Below are 22,905 nucleotides of genomic sequence, written 5' to 3'. Positions count from 1 at the left end.
TTAAATCTTATTTAATAAAACAGATCAGGAGAAAAAGATGCTTATATTCATTTTGTTGTTAGTTTACTTCAAAAGAAACCATACACAAGTGGTTTGATAACATTACAATGAAATAATAATGATTAATGTCATCTGAAGAAAATACAACTTTGAAAAAATCTTAGTGTTATCTGATACTGTGAACTGACTTCATTTTGTATTTGTAAATTGAATACTTAATAAGGATTGCTCTGTTCAAAGTTTCCACAAAAGCAATTGAAACTTTATATTTTTTCAATTAATTTACCTCACATGTTTTTTTTTTTACATTTCTTTCAGTTCCTCCAGCAATTATTTTGCTACAGAAGTCCTTTAATGCGACAGCAGATCGGGGAGAGGCAATTACTTTATTCTGTAGAGCCACTGGCTCTCCTGAACCTGAAATCAGCTGGCATAGGTAAATTCAGTTTAAATCTGTATATCAGAAAGATTTGAAATGTGTTACGAGTTTGCATCATACTGAAATAAACTACCTCCATTGTGTTTATGGCTGTTTATCAGGAATTGCTAGACAAATTAAATAACACACATGTGATCAAACTATGTTTATCATCAAGAAAGAGAAATCAGAAAATATCTAACATATTTTAATGTGTCTCACATTAAAGGAGAAACAAATAAAGCTAAAGAACCTATGACTTTAAAAAAGGCAACAGATATATTTCTGAATTTCTCCATGAAATTTTCATTCTCCAATCCTATATACAACTACCTAAAATAACACTGAATACAGATGTAATGCTATAAATACATGTCCAACACACTGAATAACAGTATTATATTATACATCAGTACAATGTAAAAGAAGATCTATCTTAAGCTGATTTTAATCATCTGATCATCCAGTGCAGCCAGATATTCAGTAACAGGTATGGCTTCTGTGTGTTGTGTTAGTTTGTCTGGATATTTGATTCCATTACTTGCAGACAACTTGTGGATACTCTTGCAAATCTGAATCTGTTAAAAGCAGAAAACTGTTTGGGGGATATGGAGTATATCTTCCAGGTGAAGTCAGTGAGATTTATATGGTTAAAACTGTGCAATTTTGAAAATTTGCCTCATAACTTCTTTAAGGATCTCAGCTTTTATACCTGCCTACTGTATTTTTCACTCCATGCAACTGCTGAAGTGGGTTATAGCCCTCAAAAACTGATGCCCAAATACATTTATTAGTTTCTAAGGTGCCACAAAGACTCCCTGTTGTTTTTCCTGATACAGACTAACAAGGTTACCTCTCTGAAAGCTTTTCATTGGTTTCTCAGCTTCTCCATGCATATTTATGGAACAGACTTACATGCCTTTGTTTCAACACCTGATCTGTTCACAAAGGATGCAGTCCAGTGTCTGAGTGTGAAATAGCTCAGATTCCTTGTATGGACAAGTATTTCTATTTGGGGCTTGAATGAATTGTCCCCCATGTTCTCTTTCAAAGGGATCAAGAGATTTGTGAATATCTTTCAGAGTGCACTGGACTCCATAGGGATTCTCCTCAGCTATCTTCTCTCATTGTTTCTCAGCATTTGAAAGTTAAGAGGTTCTGTTAGATTCATCTTAGGTAGATGTTGGTTTCCCTTGACTGACACCTGCTTTCTGATGCATGTGTCAAATGGTGTGCTGACTTGAATTCCTTTGGATTGCATAAGGTATAAATAAGTGCCATCTTTGCCCCACTCACTAATATAGATGAGAATTCAGTTTCTATCTGATGAAACAAAAATAAAATAAATCATGCAAATCAAGTTTATTTGAAGTGGTGATGTGGAATTCACAAACAAAAGTTTCACATTTTGGGAAGTTGGTATCCCTTTGAGGTCATGTTATAAAATGTAGCTCCCAGCTGGGCAGAATTCTCTCGAGTTTATCAGAAATCTGATATCCTCATTTGCCACACTGCAAGAAGACAATTCAACATGGTGGTTTACATTTTCAAGATGAGAAGGATGGACACAGTCATCTTGTGTCTTGGGGAGCTATATGTTTAGAATTGTCAGTCTTCAGTGCCATATCTTTAGTGTACTTTAATTTGAAAAGGAGGACTTGTGGCACCTTAGAGACTAACAAATTTATTTGAGCATAAGCTTTTGTGAGCTACAGCTCACTTCATCGGCTCACGAAAGCTTATGCTCAAATAAATTTGTTAGTCTCTAAGGTGCCACAAGTCCTCCTTTTCTTTTTGCGAATACAGACTAACATGTCTGCTACTCTGAAACCTGTCTTTAATTTGAAAGTATCACAGAAGAATATACAAACAAATGAAGCACCTTACAGAAGGCCTATGCAAATAGTCTGTGGATCAGATACTAGTGAACCAGATCTTTCTTCAGTAGCAAGAATGACCCTTCACTAAGAAAATGGTTGTTGTAAACCTTCCAATACCTCTGGTGGATAAAGCCTTACTCAGGCCCTGAGAGACTATGTGGTCCAGTGAATGTGGTAGTGGGTTGTGAGCCAATGGACTTGGGTTTTATTTCTTGTTCTGCCGCTGACCTGTGTTCTGAGACCTTAGGGAAGTCAATTCACTTCTCTGTTTCTCCTCCTGCCCTTTATTTGTTTTGTTGTTTACAATATAAGCTCTCTGTGGGAGCGGGACTGTCTTTGATTATGTGTTATTGCAATGCCTGCTACAATGGGGCTTTGATCTTGGTGACAGCACCTAGATGCTACTGAAATACAAATAAGTAATAATAGTAGGCGGTGGGAATTCAACTATTTCCTCACGGAATGGAGCAAACTTGATTCCACATGTTATTATGCATATAGCCAATTTCATTTCTGATTTCACTTCCGTTGACTAATCAGTTTCTTTATCTGATGATATTTTTCTCCTTGCTCTCATGTTCATCTCAGAGACATCTCAAGTGAGTTTTAAGTAGAGCTGGGCAAAATTTACAGCTGAATTATTTTTTTCAACAAAAAATCCAGATTTGATGACCCAAATAGTTCACAAATTCATATTGATTTACCCACATTATTTTGGTGAAAAAAATCTTTTTAAAAATCTGTGAAAGAATCAACACTTCATTTTCAGAATGAAACATTTTGATTTCTCTATTCAAATCAACTTTTCGTTTTGAAATATTTAATTTTATTTTTATTAAATAAAAGGGTGGAAAAATGCTTAAAATGAAAAACCTTTTGTTTTGGATTAAACGAAACATTGATTTTTTAATCACTTTTCAATTAGCCATTTTTTAAAAAAATGTTTTCAGGTTGACTTAAAACTATTTTATTTTATTTTTGGAATTGCCACTAAACCAAAAAAATCCATTCAGATTTAGTTTCTTCTGAAATTAATAGATCAGGTTTGACTGTATTGAGAGAAAAAAACAGATCAAAATATTTAACTCCCTTATTATTTCTCAGAAGTTAATTTTAAAGTTTACTCCACCAAAATCTTTCCCCTTGTAGCCAATATGAGAATGCTTTTGCAAGAGATTAATCTATAAGTCTATATTTGGAACTTAATTCAAACCGTTTCCTCAGCATTACTGCTTCATTGACGTTGTAGAGATATGGTGGCTGAGGTAATATATTTTATTAAACCTAATTCTGTTGGTGAAAGAGACAAGCTTAGAGCTACACAGAGCTTTTGATCAGGTGTGGGGTTAGAATGTTATTTTGTATTGTTTAGTACTGTGTGCTATTTCTGTTTTTGGTGAAACAATGTTATTTTGGCCTTTGTTTTCCAAAGTTATCAGAAATATGCTATTTAAATTAATCTTCACTCTCCCACCAGAGTTTGAGTTTATTAGATTTTAAAGTAGCCTATGAGAAGAAATGTGATCTATTGTTTGGGATCCATGACTTTGTAGTCTGTTTCCAACTATGCAATTGAGTTCTGTGACCTTGGGCAAGTCTCTTATCCTCTCTGTGCCTCAGTTTACTTATCTGTAAAATGGGTACTATATAAAAAGCACATAGAGATCCTAAGGTGGAAAGTGCTAGAAATATGCAGAGTACTATTATTGTAATTTATTTACCATTTATGTCAAAAGCAATAAAAGATTTGTGTTTATGCCACACAATGCTACACACTTATGCTACATGCTTGGGTAATAATCACTAAGGAAGAAATAGATTTTTTACAATGCTGTAGGTTTTTACAGTACTGGACAGGGACTTCTGATTCCACAAACTGAAGTAATAATAAATATTACTTTTTTCACTGATAACCTGCACAATTAATTATCCTGTAGAAGTGCACTGGATTTTTAGGGATTTTCTGGGCAAAATCCTGCTGGCCTGGGAGACTGGGCATCCTCCATTACACAAATTCCAGTGGGGTTTCCCAATAATACTCTATCTACATTGCATTACTATCAGTAAATATGGTTCATCAGGACTATCTCTTCATACAGGCCAGACTGGGAACCCATTACTCAATCCCCACTGACTTCTGTGAGTAATGGATTCACATTTTATGTAAAATTTAATATCAATTTTATATGGAGGGTTTTTTTTGTCATAACAGCTGTTGAATGAGTAATACGAATTTGAAAACAATAGGAATGTCATATGACAACCATTCAAATTAAATAATGAGTTTTGATTTACTGAAGTATTGTGTTAGTCCTGTTTTGTTATTTAAATTACTTATCTCACAAAATTCTTTGTAATATATTTTATGACCTAATCCTGACACAGCCAAAACTCTCATTGACATCAGTGGAAATTTTTCTTCGGTACAGACTGAAAGATTTAGGTTTATTATGGCATAATCTTTTCTTCCTTACAGTTGAATAGACCCAGATTTCAACTGAGTTAAAAAGTCAGTTTTCACTTTATCCCCTGGGGTTTTTCTTTTAAGTTTCCCGCACGCTGCTACAATTAAGGGTCAAATTCAGCCCTGGCATAAACAGGTGCTTCACCACTGAAGTCAGTTGAGCTATAGCCGGGCTAACCTTGTACCAGTAACATTTAGCCCTCTTGTAAGGTCCCTTTGTGGTGTTTGACTCAGTAAGCAAAATGCTGACCAAACCAGGAACTTTAGGATTGGAACCAAAGTCCTCCTTTTTATGGTATTTATACGATAGAGTTTTAAGATATTTATCATCTGTCTATGTCAATTGTTTTAGCTATGTTCTTATGGGAGTATAAATAAACATTATTTTAAATTTCAGTCGCATTCTGGATTGCGTTATGCATGATTAAAGGAACTGAGCTAATGTGTCAGTGTTTCCCTACCAGTCCAATAGATCACTTACATATTAGTCTTGGGAGGTATATAAGAAGAAAGATAAACAGAGATTAGTTTTTGTTTTATTTAATATGTGAATATACCTAGTTAAAATTTCATTGCTATGAAGGACTGATTCCTCAGTCACACAGGTGTAAATCTAGGGTAACTCCACTGATGTTAATGGAGTTATGCTAGTATAAAACCAGAATAAGTGTGTGAAGAATTCCAACAGAATTAAACTTCCCAAATTCATAAGATAAGTGTGGACCGATCCTGCAAGCCATACTCATGTGAGTAATCTCATTGGAATCAATGCAACTAATTGTAGGATCAAGCCCTTTACCTTTAATTACAGGACTTAGAATTAACCCACAAAGGAAATAATCTTCTAATGTGTAACATATATCTGCTTGTTCTCTAATATCAGTATCAATTTAAGTCTGTCCCATTCCCTGGAAATCCCAGTTTCTACTTTCAAATCTTCCTGGCTGTAGGAAATGTTCGTGACAAGAGACATTTTGGAATCATTTTTTACCGCAGACACTCCCTTGCATCTCCTACTGAAAACACTGGAAATTGTATGAAAATATCTGAGTGCAGAAGTAAATCTGCTAAACAAATAAAGTAACTCACATTGAAAAGGAGATGAATGAATGTCACCATCAAGTTTATAAAATTAAAGCATCAGTGGATAAAAATTGGAGTGAGTTTTAACTTTGTTCTTAAAATACAAAACATAAACATAATCCTATCAATGCACTGCTGCTGGCATAAAATTAATCTTCCGTAGAAAGGATCTATATTCTTGCTTAAAATAAGATATATTTTGAATTATTTTAGAATTTGTTTTAATAAATATGACTATCACCATAAAATGATCAGAAAGAAATTTAAAAAATCACCATGGCCCTGATTTTTAAACTTGGGTGACTAAAACTGGGCTCCTAAATTATATGTAGGCACCTAAAAAAACTGGCCTGATTTGGTCCCCCAAATCCCATTGAAGTCAAAGACAGCTCAGCACTTGTGACAATCAGGCAACTTTTTTTATTTATTATGTGAAGAAGCTGCATGACTGAGCAACAGAAAAATAGGTCAAAGGAAGCTTAGAGCAAATATGGCAAAGTGAAAAGAAATAAAGTTAAGATTACATTCTAGTAGAAAGACTGCACAATATAATTGTGTATATGCCAGGGTGATGAAGTGAGTTGATCAAGTACTGATCAACCATCAGAGTATTCACAGGTTTCATTTTTCTAAAACACCTGCACTGCACATATCCCAGTGGCTGGAGGTTTGTTTGTTTACTGATTTGTGACTAGCCAACAACAGCTGAGAAGAAAAAATGGACACAAGTTGTTTATGTGCCAGTGTACTATATGTGTAAGTAGTATGAAACCATTTTTATAAATTATTGCACTAATGTGAATAGTAGTGTCATTAAATCAATGTTAAAACATATTGGAATGAAAATGTTATACTATTTCTAATTAATTTGTATTTTAGAACATGGTAATAAAAATCAGATGGCAAGGAGTTCTGAGCATCAAGATACAGTCCAGAATGATTCCCTTATGCCCAGAATTTGGACACATTTATAAAGACATCCAATTACCCACTCAAATAATTTACATCAGAGTGAAATCAACAGCTTTTCAAATATAATGCTAGTCTCTACCACACATTTTTCTGTGTGCTTTTTATGGTAGCAAAACAGTCACGTCCTCCGGTGAAAATCACTGAAGGGACTGACACTTCTCAATCAGAAAACTGAATGTGGTCTTTAATACAATGAGATACACTGTGTGATTATAAATCCCTTTTGTTTTTCAGGAATGGCAAACTTATTGATGAAAATGAAAAATATATTTTGAGAGGAAGCAGTACAGAATTAACAATCAGAGATATCAAAAATATTGATGCAGGTCCTTATGTTTGTGGAGCAAAAAATAAAGCAGGAAATGATAAAAAACAGACATTCCTCCAAGTTTTTGGTAAGTATTTCATGGCATATACGATCATGATGTTTTGTTTGTTTTTGTTTTGTCACAGTTATCTGATTACATCTGGTTGTAATATTTGATATAAAAAGACATATCAGGATAGAGCCTCATTGGGTATAAAATGAAGTCAGTGGAACACTGGCAATTGATACCATTTGAATATTAGGCCCATACTGAGGTCACAATTTTATTTGTAGACATCAATCCATGGAGGAAAATAAAGTATCAAGAAGCCCAAGTGAGGCTATAAAGTATTGACTTTTAAGGTCCAAATACCAGCTAAGTTTATTTTTTATTTATTTGTTAAATACTAGCAACAGTTACTGAGGAACAGTCATAACTGAAATTATAATTCACGAGTTTATATGGAACCGTGCCCCCAGGAGGTTCCGACTGATGCAGCAGCCAACTTTTGGCATTGGGTTAGAAGGAAAGCTTTCCCTGATGTTGGCCACTTTAACCTTTTCTCCTGAATTTGACTTGGAATTTTTTTTATCTTCAGCATCTGCTGTTCTACAATTCAGATACAGAACACTGAACTGGTAAATTGTTAATTTTCTGTGGTTTCCTTCTAAAAGTTGGCTGTTGGACTGTGAGAAAATGACGGGACAGAAGGAAGGGAAGCCTTGGGAGTGACAAACAGGATATTTAGCCTTCTAAATACAGATTTTTTAAGCCAGATAAAACCATACAAAGGCAGGGGTTTTATTATTATGTATTTCATTAATTTTTTTAAAAAATGTATTGGTTGATCTTAATATAATTTTTTGGTTTTAAATGAGAAAGTCAAAAATCTTATTGCTGTTTATGAACTCTGTTCCTCCAAGCCGACCTATGTGGGCAGACCCTTCTGCTTACACAGGTGTAATACTGTTAGCTTAAATGGAGTTCCCTGTAGATGGAGCTCTATTGCAGACACTAAGGCTCTGTTCGGGTGAAGAGATCAAGACTGCAGGATCAGACTGCAGGATCAAGGCTATAATTTGTTCACTAAAGCCCTAAGGTAAAGAAACATCTCAGGTACACAATGTCAGATAAAGAAAGAAGGGGGAAAAATAAACCCCAGAGAAGATACACAAAATTCTCACATTTATGTCAGCACATAGTGTTGCCACCATAAAATAATGTCACCTAAAATTGTTAAATTAAAAATATAGTATAGTAGAGAAAAGCTTCTATTTATATTGGGGGGGCAGTATCTGAAATATAAAAGAACTTGACAATTATAATCCTGAAAATACATAATTAAAACAAAAAGTATACATAAGTATTCATTGAAATTAACACTAAATATTAACAATTGAAATGACTGATGCAACAATGTTGAAAACAAATACACTACTGTATTTTTCAATTTATCTATTAAGTCCAGGTTTGTTTATTTTAAAAAAGGGCTAATTTCTACCTTTTTATAGAAGTAATACTAAGGATTAAATCCACTCCATCTGTGTAAAGCTGGCTCTATGAGAATGGCATGAAGAGGGAAAGTGGAATCCGCATCCCAACCAATCATTAACCATGACCCCTCTGCACCTCTTCTGCAGGATGTTTTGAACATTGGTCTGTGTAAATGACATATCTATAATGCTAACCCTCAGCCTAAACTTTCCCTGGCCTGTCTAATGGCTTTCTACATCAGCCTGTATACATCACTGGCATGACTCGCACACAACTGAGACTGATCGAGGAAGGAAGCTGGGACTCAGATGAGAAGCCTGAGAAGTGGTGATTAGGAGTGGGTAGGCAAGGAGAATGGGACTGGGATGAGGAGCCTTGAGTAAGGAAGAGAGAGAACTGAAAGTAAAATAGGTTGGAAGGAGTAGGACAGAAGGGGCTAAGTTTGGGAAGAATGGGCAAGAGTGTCTGTGTCCACTTGATCACACTCATCTGCAGAGTCTGGAAGGGAACACAGGGTGGGCATCCCCATGCATTGGACATGCACAATGGGGCCTATCCCATCCCTCTCATCATAGTCCAGGAGGACTCTGACTCCGGTGGGTGGTACCAACTAGGACCAACTTCCAATGCACCTAGGGGAGCTCCACCACTTGTACATGGAGATGGGGATTTTGCAGCAGGCTTTCTGCAAGGAGGTTCTCCCCATCAGCAGCTGCTACAGACCTGGTCACGGAGACTATCTTCTTAAGTAGGTCCCGGTAGAAGACTGGCAGCTCAGAGAGATCTCGGGGGAGACCTCTGGGGGGAGAAAAAAAGAGCTGCCAGACAGATTGGAGCTCTTAGAGGTGGTGGAGGAAGGCATGTGCTCGTATGCTCCCTGCCTGAGTACCTGCAGTGTAAAGGAATCTTTACAGAGCCTGAAGGTGGAAGGAGTGGACCTGGCTGTGGATGCAGATGAGGCCCTGTTCACCCTTCCCCAGGGGGAAGCTCAGGACCCCCACATATACCCTATTGCAGCCCCAGCCAGAAAAACCCTAAGATTTTCTTGTGGATGCTGGCTAGAATTCCTGAGGGCATGTTCAGGGTGTTGAACTGGTGCCAGAGCATAGACAGTATCAGCTTGTTGAGCACCAGTACCCAACCTCAAAAGGAAAGGCACCAGAGCAGCCCCATCCATCTCTGCAAGTGGTCAGCCATTCTGGCCTCTAGTTCAAGCCAGTTCTCCAGTGGGGAGGGGATCGGTGACAGAAAGATAGAGTAGAGGACCCATACCCCACCAGATGGCATGGAGTGCGAGTGGAAGGGAGCATGTCTGCCACCTGTCCCCAACTATCAGGCTAGAACTCTTGACCCTGTTACCTGGGCAAATGAGGACCTTGGTCCAAGCCTCTACCCACAGCAGGTGTCCCCAGTTCCTGGCTACGAGGAGCACGTTGTTGACATCTGCCAACAGGCCCACCCATAAATCTGGCTCCCACAGTACGAACCCCATCATCCTCTCATGGAGGAGACAAAGGAAGGGCTCGATGCTAATGGTATAGAGCTAGCTGGACAGCAGGCACCCCTGATGTACCACTCAACCATATGTGACAGGTTCGGGTGAGAACCAGCTGAGCTTGACAGAAGTGTACAGTGCCTGGAGAAAGCACACAAAGCCGAATGCCCACAGAGTGCCCATGAGATAACTGTGATCTATCCTGTCAAACACCTTCTCCTTGTCCAGGGACAGGATGGGGGTGATGACAGACTATCCCAATAAACAAGATGGAGTTAGTCCCAGACCAGATAGAGGTTATCAAAGATGGTCCTGCACATGACGATGTAGATCTGATTTTGGTGTGTCATGTCTACTAGCATAGACCCCAGCCCCAGCAAGACGGCTTTCTATATGACCTTGTAGTCTGTGTTGAGGAGTGAGACACAGACTCAGATGCCAGTTCCTTAGGTCATGAAGGTTAACCCTTCTTAGGTGGCAGTTCAGCACAGCCTGCCAACATTACAGCGGGAGCTCAGTGATACCTAAGAACTTGGCCCAGATGGTGAAGAGGTCAGACAGTGAATGTCCCAGAATTAGTGGTAGAAATCCATGCCTGGAGATTTGTTGGTGAATATCAGGTGGAGGGCTTCCAAGAAATTGGCCAGAGTGAGAGGGTGCTCTAGCTGGTCCCAGTCGCCTACACTGACCATAAGGAGTTTGTTCCACAGGACCCCACTGGTGTTGGCATCAGTCGGATCCAGGGAGAAGAGGCTGGCACAGAAGGCCCTAACCCTTCCCCATATCTCCACTGGGTCCATGAGAGGGACACTGTCCTCTGCCAGGAGGCAGGTGATGTGCTTTTTGGCCCTCTTTTTCCCTAGGTGTAGAAGAAGCAGGAGCCACAGTTCATCTCCCAAAGAAGCTGGATGCAGGATCAAAAGAAGGGACCCCGGGCCAGATGGTCATTGAGGGCCCAAAGTTCATCCCACTTTTCCTGACACTCTTTGCAAAAGGACAGGTCCCACCACCTTTGTGCCAAGGCAAAGGTGTGCCTCTGCTTCTTCCCCTACCAGGCCAGCCAAAACTCCTGGAAGGATGCCACAAACCCCACATCCTCAAAAAGACTGTTATTGAAATGCCAGTAGGCCAGCCCCAGCCTCTCAGATATCATTGAGGCTGTCACATCCCCCAGGTGGTGGTGCGAAAATGGGGCCAGCATAATGCTGGAGGAGTGCTCCTGCAAGATGTTAAATTAGGAAATATAAATGAGGTCCAACTCTGAGGGGCATGATCAAGTGTCCTCCACCTGGACATAAGCAAAGGTGGTGGAGTCATCCAGGTGGTGGTTGCACCAGATATCCACCAAAGAGTGATAGTCAGTGATGTTCCTGAGAATGTCCACTTCAGTTTCCTAAGGCGGTCCCAGGGAGGTGTTAAAGTCCCCACCTAGGACCAGGAACTCATACCTGCTGCACCACCGGGCCCAGTATGAGGGCATCAATGTTAACCAGCTTGAGAATCAGCTCCTCCACACAGACCTGGAGGTGCAGAAGGCGTCCTGGCATGACCTTGGCAACCTTCAGTATCTTGGACAATAGGTGTGCGGAAAATAGGGTTGCCACCCCATCTGAGAGATTAGTGAAATGGCTGAAGTACTCCTCATCTCCTTTGGCAGCTGAATCAGTGCAAGTTTCCTCGGTGATGAGCTGCCAAAATCTTAACTACCGGTTCCCTCCTCACCCCACGAGGGGGTCGTGGTCCACCTCCGACCCCCGGGAGTCCTGCCCCATCCAACCCCCCCCGCGTTCCTTGATGCCCCCCATCCGGGACCCCTGCCCCATCCACCCCCCTCCCCTGTCCCCTGACTGCCCCCAGAACTGTGCAGAGGGTCTTGTGGGCCACTGTAGTGGGTGCCAATCCCACCCCTAAGAGCCAGAGAGACCTGATAGGGAGCGAGGTGGAGCGTACTGGCTGTGCTTACCTGGGGCAGCTCCCAGGAAGCATCCGGCAGGTCCCTCTGGCTCCTAGGGGCAGGGTAGCATAGTTGGGGGGAACCGGCTGCTCCCCCCACTGATCACATCAAAAGTGGCGCCTGAGGCACCAACTCCGTGGAAAATTTGGTGGGTGGTCGGCAGCTCCCCGCCCTGCGCCTGGCCCCAGCTCACCTCCATCTCCTCCCCTGAATGCGCCACCCCGCTCTGCTTCTCTACCAGCCCCGGAGCACCCATGGAGTCGGTGCCTAATGTGCCGCTTTTGGCTGGTTGTTAAATATAGAAGCCCTTTTAGAACAGGTCCCTCGCAAGACAACCGGTTCTAAAAGGGCTTCTAAATTTAACAACCGGTTCCGGTGAACTAGTGCGAACCGGCTCCAGCTCACCTCCAGAAACATCACAGAGAACTCCGCTGCCCAAAGGAAGGAAAGTACCTGGCACCGTGGAGACTCACACTACAGCCACTGCCCACCCCCACGGAGCCACACAGCCACCCATGGTTGGCCCCAAATTGCAGAAGCTGCATGCCCACTGGTAGGCTGCGGCATCCTGTTTCCTGGTCCTTTTCCCTTCCAGCATCACAGCTCTCACAGCCTGGAGTAAAAGATTAAAATACCCCCACCACTGGAGAGTGAGCTGCACCAACAACTGGCGCATCTTGTCCAAGAGCATGGTAGAGTCTGAGAGCTCTGTAGCCTCAACTGAGCCCACAGAGACTCCCAATCATCCTCCGCTGGGCACCATCAGTGGCCCTCAGCCTTTGGGCAGGGGCATGAGCACTCCTCCCTCAATGGCAGCAGAACGCTGGTGCAGCACCATGTGCACTGCATTGTCACTGCATGGGAGTGAGTGGCAGAGGGAGCACAGCAGCCTGCAGGGGAGCAAGGAAGGGGAATACAAATACCATCTCCTGAGGGTCATCCCCCAAGAAAGGAATGAAAAAAGGGGTGACACTAGCATGGGACAGACGAGGGGAATGTTGAGGAGTAGAATTAGGGTCCCCAGTGGCCAAGCCGCCAGAGTGCAGCAGCACCTCACCAGATGTAGGGATTGAATGGGCAGGTATAGGATGCTCCTGTATGACACTTGGCTCACACAATAGCTATATGATATAGTGGGTATATTTCAATTATAATAATCCTTCTGCTGTTTCCAAGAAATGAGGGAAAATAAGAGAAAACGATTGTATCGAACACAAATTCCTTATCATAACCTACAAATATCTGCACAATCTCTATCATACTACCTTTTCACAACACCTTGAATTCACTCTTAACAATATCAGCTTCAATTGCCTGATATTCCTCTTCTCCCACGAGACTCTTTGCCCTTTCTTCCATGCTGTCCCTCCACAAAGGGAAAACTCCTAGTCATAATCTGTAAAAACAACACATATTCTCCTTCAAATCTCTCCTTTAATGACATAGTTCATTCAGAAAAATGCAGTCTGATAATGATTAGGAAGATAACTTCTGATTACTGCTCAGAATTGTGCAAACAGCCAATCTATGCTCAAACATCCTATCAGGTTTTGTTTATTGTCCTTGAAACCCTACTGCCTGCTTGTCTGTCTCATCCACCTGTTATTTATTTTTTCTTTAGAATGCAAGACCTTTGGGGCAAGGACTATATACGTTTACTATATGTTTGTAGGGTATGCAACACAGTGAAGCCCTGATCTGGTTGAAGCCTGTCATTACTGCAATATAAAGGTTAAGTAGTAATGTAATAAGTTACAACTCAGCACTTGTAAACTCCAGAGGATGTAGTCGAGAGAGTAGTAAAAGTTTTCGAATGCTGTGTTTTCTGAGTTAACATGCCTATGTCTGTGCTTATCAATATCAATCTTTGGATTTGTTATATGGGCTACAGTTTTTATTTTATTCAACAATTATTTTGCTGTTTTCCATTCCCCCAAAATATGTTTTCTCCTTATATAAATCTTATATAAATCTCCTAACCTTGGAAGATTATAGAACTTCTACCTTTACATTCTGGAACACAATATTTTTTTTATCTTTGCTAGGATTTTATATCTGTTCTCTGTGATGAGGGTTATATCAGGAAGATATCAGAAGCATGCTATTTCCTCATAGAGGATCTCTTGCTGATCATGAGCCAGCCTTGGTAATCTCTCTGTCATTCTATTTTCCTGCCATAGTGGCATTCGTATTGATATTCAATGCCATCTAGGAGGTCTCATCCAAATTAACGTTTAAGACTTGCACCAAGGTTTTTGCTATAAATTCATTTATGTTTGATCCTTCCACACCTGCTGGAAAACATGAGTGTTAACTGATTTTTTTTCTTTCTGTTTTTGTCATTTCCAATATTTCTGCTATCTGGACATTCCTAAATACATACTTATTTAAAAGATTTTATTTTTCTGTTTGTCTTCTTTCTTTTCAGAACCCAGGCCTCATTCTTTTCAATCTTACCTTATAGTTCTACTTTTTATTTGTCTAGGTCATTATCTCTGTCTCTGTGTTGTATGTTTTTAAAAGGAGGTGACTACCCAAAAGCTGTAGGTGCCCTGACATATATTACAAGAGCACAAGTACTAATTACCTGCTAAACCCTGCTTCAGCCAACAAAGCTCAACCCCCTAGAGCACTCCTCCAAATCTCTCCATCTTCTCATACAGACCTAAGCCCCTTCTCTGAATCATTAATTCTCAAAGATGGGGACTGCAATATTTGCTTACCTAAAGTAAGTGTATTAATGGGACCAGATAAAAAAATACTAACTCTAATTACGTATGTGCCCAGGCTTTGCATCAGGGATGGTTATTTCAACTCTGGGTACAGGACTTAAATTTTGTTTCTATTATTTTTCTTTTGCTGCTCACAGACATCATTGCTTTTACCTCACTAGGTCACTTGGCAGTTTGATTCTGCCATTCTGCATGTTTGCTGCCCCCTCCATTTTTGCTATTGTCAACTTATTTTATCAGAATTCCATTTACACCAAAGTCTTGGGAAAGAAAGAGAGTTGATTATGGACTTCAATTCCTGTTCTCCAATAAAAACAGATACTAGAATCCAAAGGAGTTCTGTTTTCAATGATTGGTTCTGTTCATTTCAAAACTTTCTAAGATAGAACTTTTTTGCCAAATTTTATCATTTTTTTTAACAAAGTGCTGCTTAAATGTTATACCTGAAAGGAAGATAAAATAACCAGTATTTATCAATTCAATGTGCAAGAGATTTAGCAAAGCTTTCATTGCCATTACACAGTTCCTGGCAATTGCCCTCCAGCAGAAGAGATGCATGACAGTGTTGAAGAGAATATATTACTGCTATTGCTTTCTCCCCATTTCTTCAAGCAAGTGAGAGGATGCAACTACCATCTCCTATTCTACCTTTGTTAGACATAACCCAAAATATTGCAAGAAGGAGTCTCAGCTACCCATGGTTTTCAGGACTAAATAGATACGCTGCAGTACCTCTAAAATGGGATGTGCCCTTTGGGACATGATTCTTCCCCCCACTTCCGTCATTACCTACAGACTTATCATCCATGTTGATTGAAGACTTTATAGTGGATAAGGTGCAAGTGGGTAATGTTTTCTCTGTATGTATTAAATTAGTTAATAAACTTCAGAAAAAGAGGCCTATCCATACCCAATGGAAGTTCCCTGATTAAACACTACAAATCTACCCAGAGGAGGAATTCTACAGAGGAGAAAAGTGAACTCTGCACACCCAGGAGTTATCAATATCCTAAATCTAATTTCAGGTATTTATCATTCCCACAAAGAAAAAGTGTTCTGTACCAGAGGCAGGGGGACCAGTGGTTAGGGCTGTGCGTGTAGGAGGCGTCTCTCTAATTACCTGTAACCCAATTCATTCCACTCAGCATCAAGTGCCACCTGCAATACAACCTGTCTAATTCCATGAGCTGGCTAAGATCTTTTGTCATCCATAGTTTATGCATTTTTCAAATTTACCTCTTGCCTTCCTTATTACTCCTCTGCCTCTCTCTCTCTCTCGCTCTCCTAGAGAAGACATAAAAAATGTTACAGTCTAATATGCCTTGCTATAGAGACAATGATATCAGTGGTCTCAGAAGAGGAAGCCTTAGATTCCTACTGTATTAATTTGATATTGAAGAATTGCTCAGAAGGAGACTGCTCCCTCATGGCCCATGGGTTCAAGATAGACTTGTTCAAGTCAGTCCTTCCTTACAAGTGTATCTGTAAATCCTGATTACCTCAGAACCTAAAATGCTGTCTCAGGAACCTGCATCTCAGGTAGTTCTGCCTCTTCTTTGGCTTCTCATTGGCCTGCAGCATATTTACCAAACTCACCATCCATCTGGAAGCAGTTTTGCTATATCTTGATGATTAGCTGGCTTGAGGTAGTTCTTTCCAGAAGCAGCAATGTCTCTGCTCTTAAACTTTTTCCTAATCCTGAGTCTTATTAACTCCTTGTCCGAAGATGCTACAGGAACTTTCTGACCCTAGGTAAAACTGTGGGCTCTTTTGAAGACGTTAAAGAAAAGGACAACCAACAACATTACAGTATTGCCAGGTCTTGTGATTTTTATTATGAGTCTTCCAATATTTGGCATTTTTCTTAAATTGCCACATCCTAGAGTTATTTGATTATGTGAATATCTCATCTTAAAAATAAATAAAGTTTTTAGCCCTCATTCTTTTGCAGAGAAAAGCTGGAAAACCTGAATCCTAAAAGCTGAAAAAAACAAAGCAAACTAAAAACAAACCCAATATTTTATTTAAGCAGGTATATATGGAACCTAGTGTCACAGATTAGAAAAGGTTCCATATAATCTTCCATTAATACTTCTGATGGACACTTATAGTTCTGTAGATTAAACTTTATGTTCTGGAGAAATAATGTCATTACTGACCTTGACTGCTCAGACAACAGACATATTTACTATGCTGTTTCTCTGATAGATGTTTAGTCTCTTTGTTAGCATCCCATTTGTGTAATATTTTTCTTTGTCACAGGGGACCATCCATTTTGTTTTCTGCATAAAACATTTCACTTTAACTAAGCTTGTGTGCAAGTCCTTTCTTTTCAGAATCTTCTTTCATTCCCGACACATATCTCAGCAAGATCACAGCTTGTTAGTACATTTTATTGTAAGTACGTTAGTATTTGTAGCAGAAGAAACATAACACCTTCAACCTTTCTGGATTAGCATCCCAAAATTCCATAATTTCATTAGTGGCATGCCTGGATTGGCACCAAAATTGTTTAATTCCATTGGCTGCTTGTCTGGTTAATAGCATTGTAAGAAAGTATCAATTTAATTTGAGAATGTCCTTGTCCAATCAGAAATAGAACATTTACAGATTTAAAAAGTCTGTTCTATTTTTTCTATCTACATAAGTCCTGGAACCTCACTGTGGCATAAACAAATAGTACTCTTTTTTTTTAAATACTATCTTATTATCCTACCTATATAATTAAAGTTAACCAACTAACATAATACATTGCAGACCTTTTGGTCAATAGTGAATTGTGATCTTATGGCCTATAAAAACAGGGCAATGAAATAGTATCCTTTTCTCCCTTTCAAGCTTTTCTTCTTCTTCTTAGTAATAATTGTCAGCTAGGACTATTCCGTAATTAATCAGTGGTTAGTCCGTTAAATGTCAGCTCTTTGTGTCTAAAATGTCAAGCTGAATTTTTTCCTCTTATAGTGACCCACTGGAAGAAGATCTTTAAGAAATTTAGAAGAGTAGAACCTGTAAAGATCAAGGCGTTTTAGATGTAAGGTTTAGAACATGCATCCCTTGAATTGTTTGTCATGCATAAATTTAGGAAAATATTCATGTGCTAATCCGAATAACTTCTACAAAAGGCGGGCACACACAATTTGTAAGGTTAGCTCTGTGATTGATGACCATCAAACTTAATATCTTTCCTATAGAAAAGGAATAGGAGAGTGGTAGATGGGGATTATTTTAAGATTTAACATGATTTTCTTCTATCTTCAAATATGCAGTTTTGCCCTTAGTCAAAATGGACATCATTTCTTATTCTTGTCAATGGGACTGAAGCCACAGGCTGCCCTCCGCCGAGATGGCCTCCATTTCCCTACAGTGTTAGCTGATAAACGTGAGGATTCCCTCAGTAAAGGTGGCCACCACCTCCCATTGTTTCAATGAGGCAAAAGCCATCCTGCCATTCAGAAAGAGTGTGGCCCTTTAGTCACTATACATGTGATCCAGGTGGAGAAAAGGGGAATGTTCAAATGCAGGACATGAAACTGATGTGAGGATCTGGAAGATGAGGGACAGCAGGGAGGGAGGATGTGGCAAGTATAAGGAATGTGAGTAGAGATAGTGATAGGGAATATGGAGGGATCAGGAATGGAGACTGAGGAATAAACAGGGACAGGGGGATGTGGTGGGGTGGTAGAGCGTCTGTTGGATGCAAGAAATGGAAGCCTTGTTTGAACCCAGTTTTCTGAACTGATATTGGACATGCCTGGCAGCTAGACCATGTTTAGCACTTGATCAGGTGCACTCATTATCAGCCACAGGTACTTTTAGGCATAGAGAGACCAAGAGAGCACACTTGGAAAATGTGGAAAAATGAGAGATTGTGAAGGGAAGGGGTTGGTGGGTGAGGAAGGAGGCAGGAGGGTGACAGAGCAAGAATTTCAAGAGCAATAGAATGGCATGTCTCCTGCCATAGAAGTTAGAATAGAGTAACTCCTGACCCTCTGCTTAGTATTGTGGGGCAGGAGAGCATATTTGTGTATACATTTAAGGTTGAATTTTCAACCAGAAAGGAAACACATATATTGGCAGTGGGAACTTCCTCTAAGAAGTAAAAAGTCCAGAGACAGGAGTAGGAAAAAAGTCCCCCACTGCAGTTTATAATTTTTTATAATCTCTCATTTTTAGCTTTGACTCATAAGTTTTGTACTCTTATGGCTGGCAATATTGGGCTAGCTCAAGATGCGCTGTTTCGGTGGCCAAGAGGAAATTATGAGTTCTAATCTCTGGTCTTCCACTGACTGGTGTTACTTCTGTGCACATCATGATTCTTGTTATTGGGCAAGACCTCCTAGTACTTACTTTAAGAAGCAGGCATGTATTATCCACTTTGTGACACTGCTTTCCTGAAGTAGTTCTGGGTACTTGGCTTAGCTATTTGTAACCACTGGATAGCATTCCCCTCCTAAGCCAGTAATACAAGCTAATATTTTTTTCCTGTCTAACAAATACTTATGTAAACCAATAGTAAAATGTGTTACGTAGTGACTGGTTTATACTGAAGATATCAGCATATTGCTGCTATAGGTTATTCCTTTAGCTCAACTGGTAAAGGCCTGTGATGTGGACCAATGCGAGGGTCAGTATGATTCTAAAGGATGCAGTTTGAGGTTTTCTTTTAAAAAACTAGGAAAACACTAGATGCAAAACACTACAATTTCTTAAAAGAATGTTCAGGTTGTAAAGTCCAATACTCAAACATAAAAGAGGCCAAAATTAAGGTGACTAGTACAACCATAAATTTGCCTGCTGTTGCATATGCATGAAGGTACAACCTTTAGTTATATGATCACACACTATTTTTCCAACAGAACCCCTGCCTTATTCAATATACAAGATCAATGGTGTTCCGAGAATGAACCAGGATTGTGTAGTGAATGAGGCTAGAAGACCCTGTCTTGTTTACTTTAGAAGTGGGAAGTTTGGAAGTGAAAAGATAATGAATCAAAGGATTGTAAGAAGAGAAAGGATAGTCTTGTAATTAAGGTAGTTGATTGCCATCCAAGAGAACTTCTTTTGGTCCCTAGATATGCAGCGGAAATCCTATATGATGCTATTCAGGCAAGTTGCCTAAAGCAGAATCACATCAGCCACACTATCAGAGTTTCATTCACCTGCACATCTACCAATGTGATATATGCTATCATGTGCCACCAATGCCCCTCTGTCATGTACATTGGCCAAATAGGACAGTCTTTATGCAAAAGAATAAATGGACACAAATCAGACATCAAGAATTATAACATTCAAAAACCAGTCAGAGAACACTTCTACCTCCCTGGACACTCAGTTACAGACCTAAAAGTCACAATTATTCAACAAAAAACTTCAAAACCAGATTCCAATGAGAAACTGCAGAACTGGAATTAATTTGCAAACTGGGCTCCATTAAATTAGGCTTGAATAAAAACTGGAAGTGGATGAGTCATTACACAAACTAAAAACTATTTCCCCATGCTAATTTTTCCCCTGCTGTTACTCACACCTTCTTGTCAGCTGTTTGAAATGGGCCATCCTGATTATCACTACAAACATTTTTTTTCTCCTGCTGATAATAGCCCACTTAATCGATTAGTCTCATTAGAGCTGGTATGGCAACCCCTATTTTTTCATGTTCTCGTTCTGTGTATATATATATCTTCCTACTGTATTTTCCACTGCATGCATCTGATGCAGTGAGCTTTAGCCCATGAAAGCTTATGCTCAAATGAATTTGTTAGTCACTAAGGTGCCACAAGAACTCCTCGTTCTTTCTGCTCATACAGACTAACACGGCTTCTACTCTGAACACTATAATTAGGGGAAATCATGGAAATAATTTTGGAACCTTGTTTCCTCACACATTACTTTGTAAACTATCCAACTATCTGGCTAAATTTTTTCATGCTTAGTCGTTGCTTCAAGATGATTTGTGTGTGTGGAAAACAGCAAAATCCTAATAATAGAATAAATATATCAAAAAATGGAAATAACAAGATGTGTGACCATCTTTATCTTCATCACTTTGTTATACATTGTATCCCTTTCCCACAACCTTTGTCTATTTTTGTATGTTTGTTTTTTATCTTTTTAAAATATGCTATTTGAGGCAGGAATTGTGTTTTTACAGCACCAAGCACGATGAGACTTGTATTCTGACTGAGGCTTTAGCACACAATAATTTAGCTGAAGTAAAGGCTCTGGTCCTGTAATGTTGTCCATGCAAGTGGACCCTTGCATCGATGTGGATTCCCAGTTGTCAAGAGTCCACCTGCATGGATCTCTTCAGGTCAGGGCCCCAGTTTGGAGAAAATTATTTCAGTAGTTTTACAGTTATGAAAGGTTAAATTCAGCAGGATAAAATCCTCCCCCCCCCCATGGTTTAGACTGATTCAAAGTTAATGTAGTATAGGACATTGATCTGTCTTAATATCAGAGTGATCTCAGGGCATGGCTACACTACAGGTACTACCATGGCATAGCTACAGTCTCATAGGTAGATGCTTCCTACAGCAATAGAATGGCTTTTTCTGTCAATAAAGGTAATTATCTCCCTAAGTTGCAGTAACTAGGTCAGCTATAGATGAGCTATTATCAGCAGGAGAAAAACACTTTTGTAGTGATAATCAAGATGGCCTATTTAGACACCTTCTTGTCAACTGTCTAAATGGGCCATCTTGATTATCATTACAAAAGTTTTTTTCTCCTGCTGATAATAGCTCATCTTAACTAATTAGCCTCTCACAAATTGTATGGCAACTTCCAACATATCTGTATGTGTGTGAGTGTGTGTGTATGTATGTATATATGTATCTTCTTACTATATGTTTCATTCTATGCATCCGATGAAGTGGGCTGTAGCCCACGAAAGCTTATGATCTAATACATTTTTTCGTTTTAAGGTGTCACAAGTACTCCTGTTCTTTTTGAGGATACAAACTAACACGGCTGCTACTCTGAAACCTTTAAATTTTAAGTGTAGAGCAGGCCTCAAACTCGGGATCATTTCAATATCAGTGTTTTAAGGCATAAGTACAAAGAAGCAGAAATGAAGTTGAGATTTCAACTAGTACATTCAACTGCACTCCTGAGTGCTTGATTTCTCTGCCTTAATATTACGTTAATGCTATTTGTTTGTTTGTTGTTTTCATCGGATGTATTTAACTTGTTAATAATGCAAGGTCTGTATTCAATTTTGACCTACATTGTTTTGAAAAATAAATCCCACTTTTCAGTTTGTTCTGCTGTGTTAGTGCTGCTGATAATCCCAAAAGAGTAAACATGAATGAATTTTAAAACAAAAAGGACATTTTAAGAGAGACTGCTATATAATGTTTCTGATGCACAATGAGAAATATAATTTATACTTTTAACAGTACAGCCTCAGATAATACATCTTAAAAATGAAACCACATTTGAAAATGGTCAAACAACACTGATATGTGAGGCAGAAGGAGAACCTGTCCCAGAAATTACTTGGAAAAGAGCCATCGATGGAATAACTTTTTCTGAAGGTGACAAGGTAAAGCAGCCTTTCATGTATGTTTCTACAGGATTAGAGATAAAAAGTCTAAATATGTATTGTCTTTTTTTATAAGTATAAAACTAATGCAGAAAATTATTAATAGGCTTCTATTAGAACTGGAGAATGCTTTATGTGTACAAGGTCATAGCACTGTGGTATAAAAATCCTAACATTTTAAATGAAAGAAATGAAAATATGAAACAAAATATGTTGTCAAATTACTAAAAGTCGAACTGTCAAAAATTAAAGCTAAACTTTTTGAGAGCTAAACTCTTATTTTGGGTTCTTTAATTTCTTGGTGCCCATCTTGAGACATGTAGAACCCAATTTTCAGAAGTGTGGTTCTCTCACAGCTCCCATTGACTTTAGCTGGAGCTTTAGGTGCTCAACACTTCTGAAAATCAATCTCTACGTGTCCAAACTTGGGGACTCCAAAACTGAGGCAGCCAAAATGAAGAACATTTTGAAAACTTTGGCCTAAACCTTTGCACCTTTTCTTTACTCCTCTTATCTATTCTTCTATCCTCATTTTTTCTTTTGCTCCCAACTTTCCTTC

The 22,905-nt window shown here is 39.3% G+C and overlaps 1 protein-coding gene across 4 annotated transcripts in view; it reads left to right on the top strand.

Annotated features, from left to right (window-relative positions):
• Positions 1-22,905, top strand: part of NCAM2 (neural cell adhesion molecule 2) — a 530,111-nt gene that overhangs the window by 312,988 nt on the left and 194,218 nt on the right. For all 4 annotated transcript variants that reach the window (XR_006279367.1, XM_038379539.2, XM_038379548.2 and 1 more), the window contains exons 6-8: positions 319-436; positions 7,052-7,212; positions 22,201-22,346. Coding sequence is in view for 3 of the 4 variants with exons in the window: in XM_038379539.2 (XP_038235467.1) it covers positions 319-436; positions 7,052-7,212; positions 22,201-22,346 (425 nt within the window). In the remaining variant the exon portion in view is untranslated. The remainder of the gene's footprint in view (positions 1-318; positions 437-7,051; positions 7,213-22,200; positions 22,347-22,905) is intronic.

The sequence above is a fragment of the Dermochelys coriacea genome, chromosome 1, assembly GCF_009764565.3.
Source record: "Dermochelys coriacea isolate rDerCor1 chromosome 1, rDerCor1.pri.v4, whole genome shotgun sequence".
Taxonomy (NCBI): domain Eukaryota; kingdom Metazoa; phylum Chordata; order Testudines; family Dermochelyidae; genus Dermochelys; species Dermochelys coriacea.
This window is presented reverse-complemented; position numbering and strand designations above follow the sequence as displayed.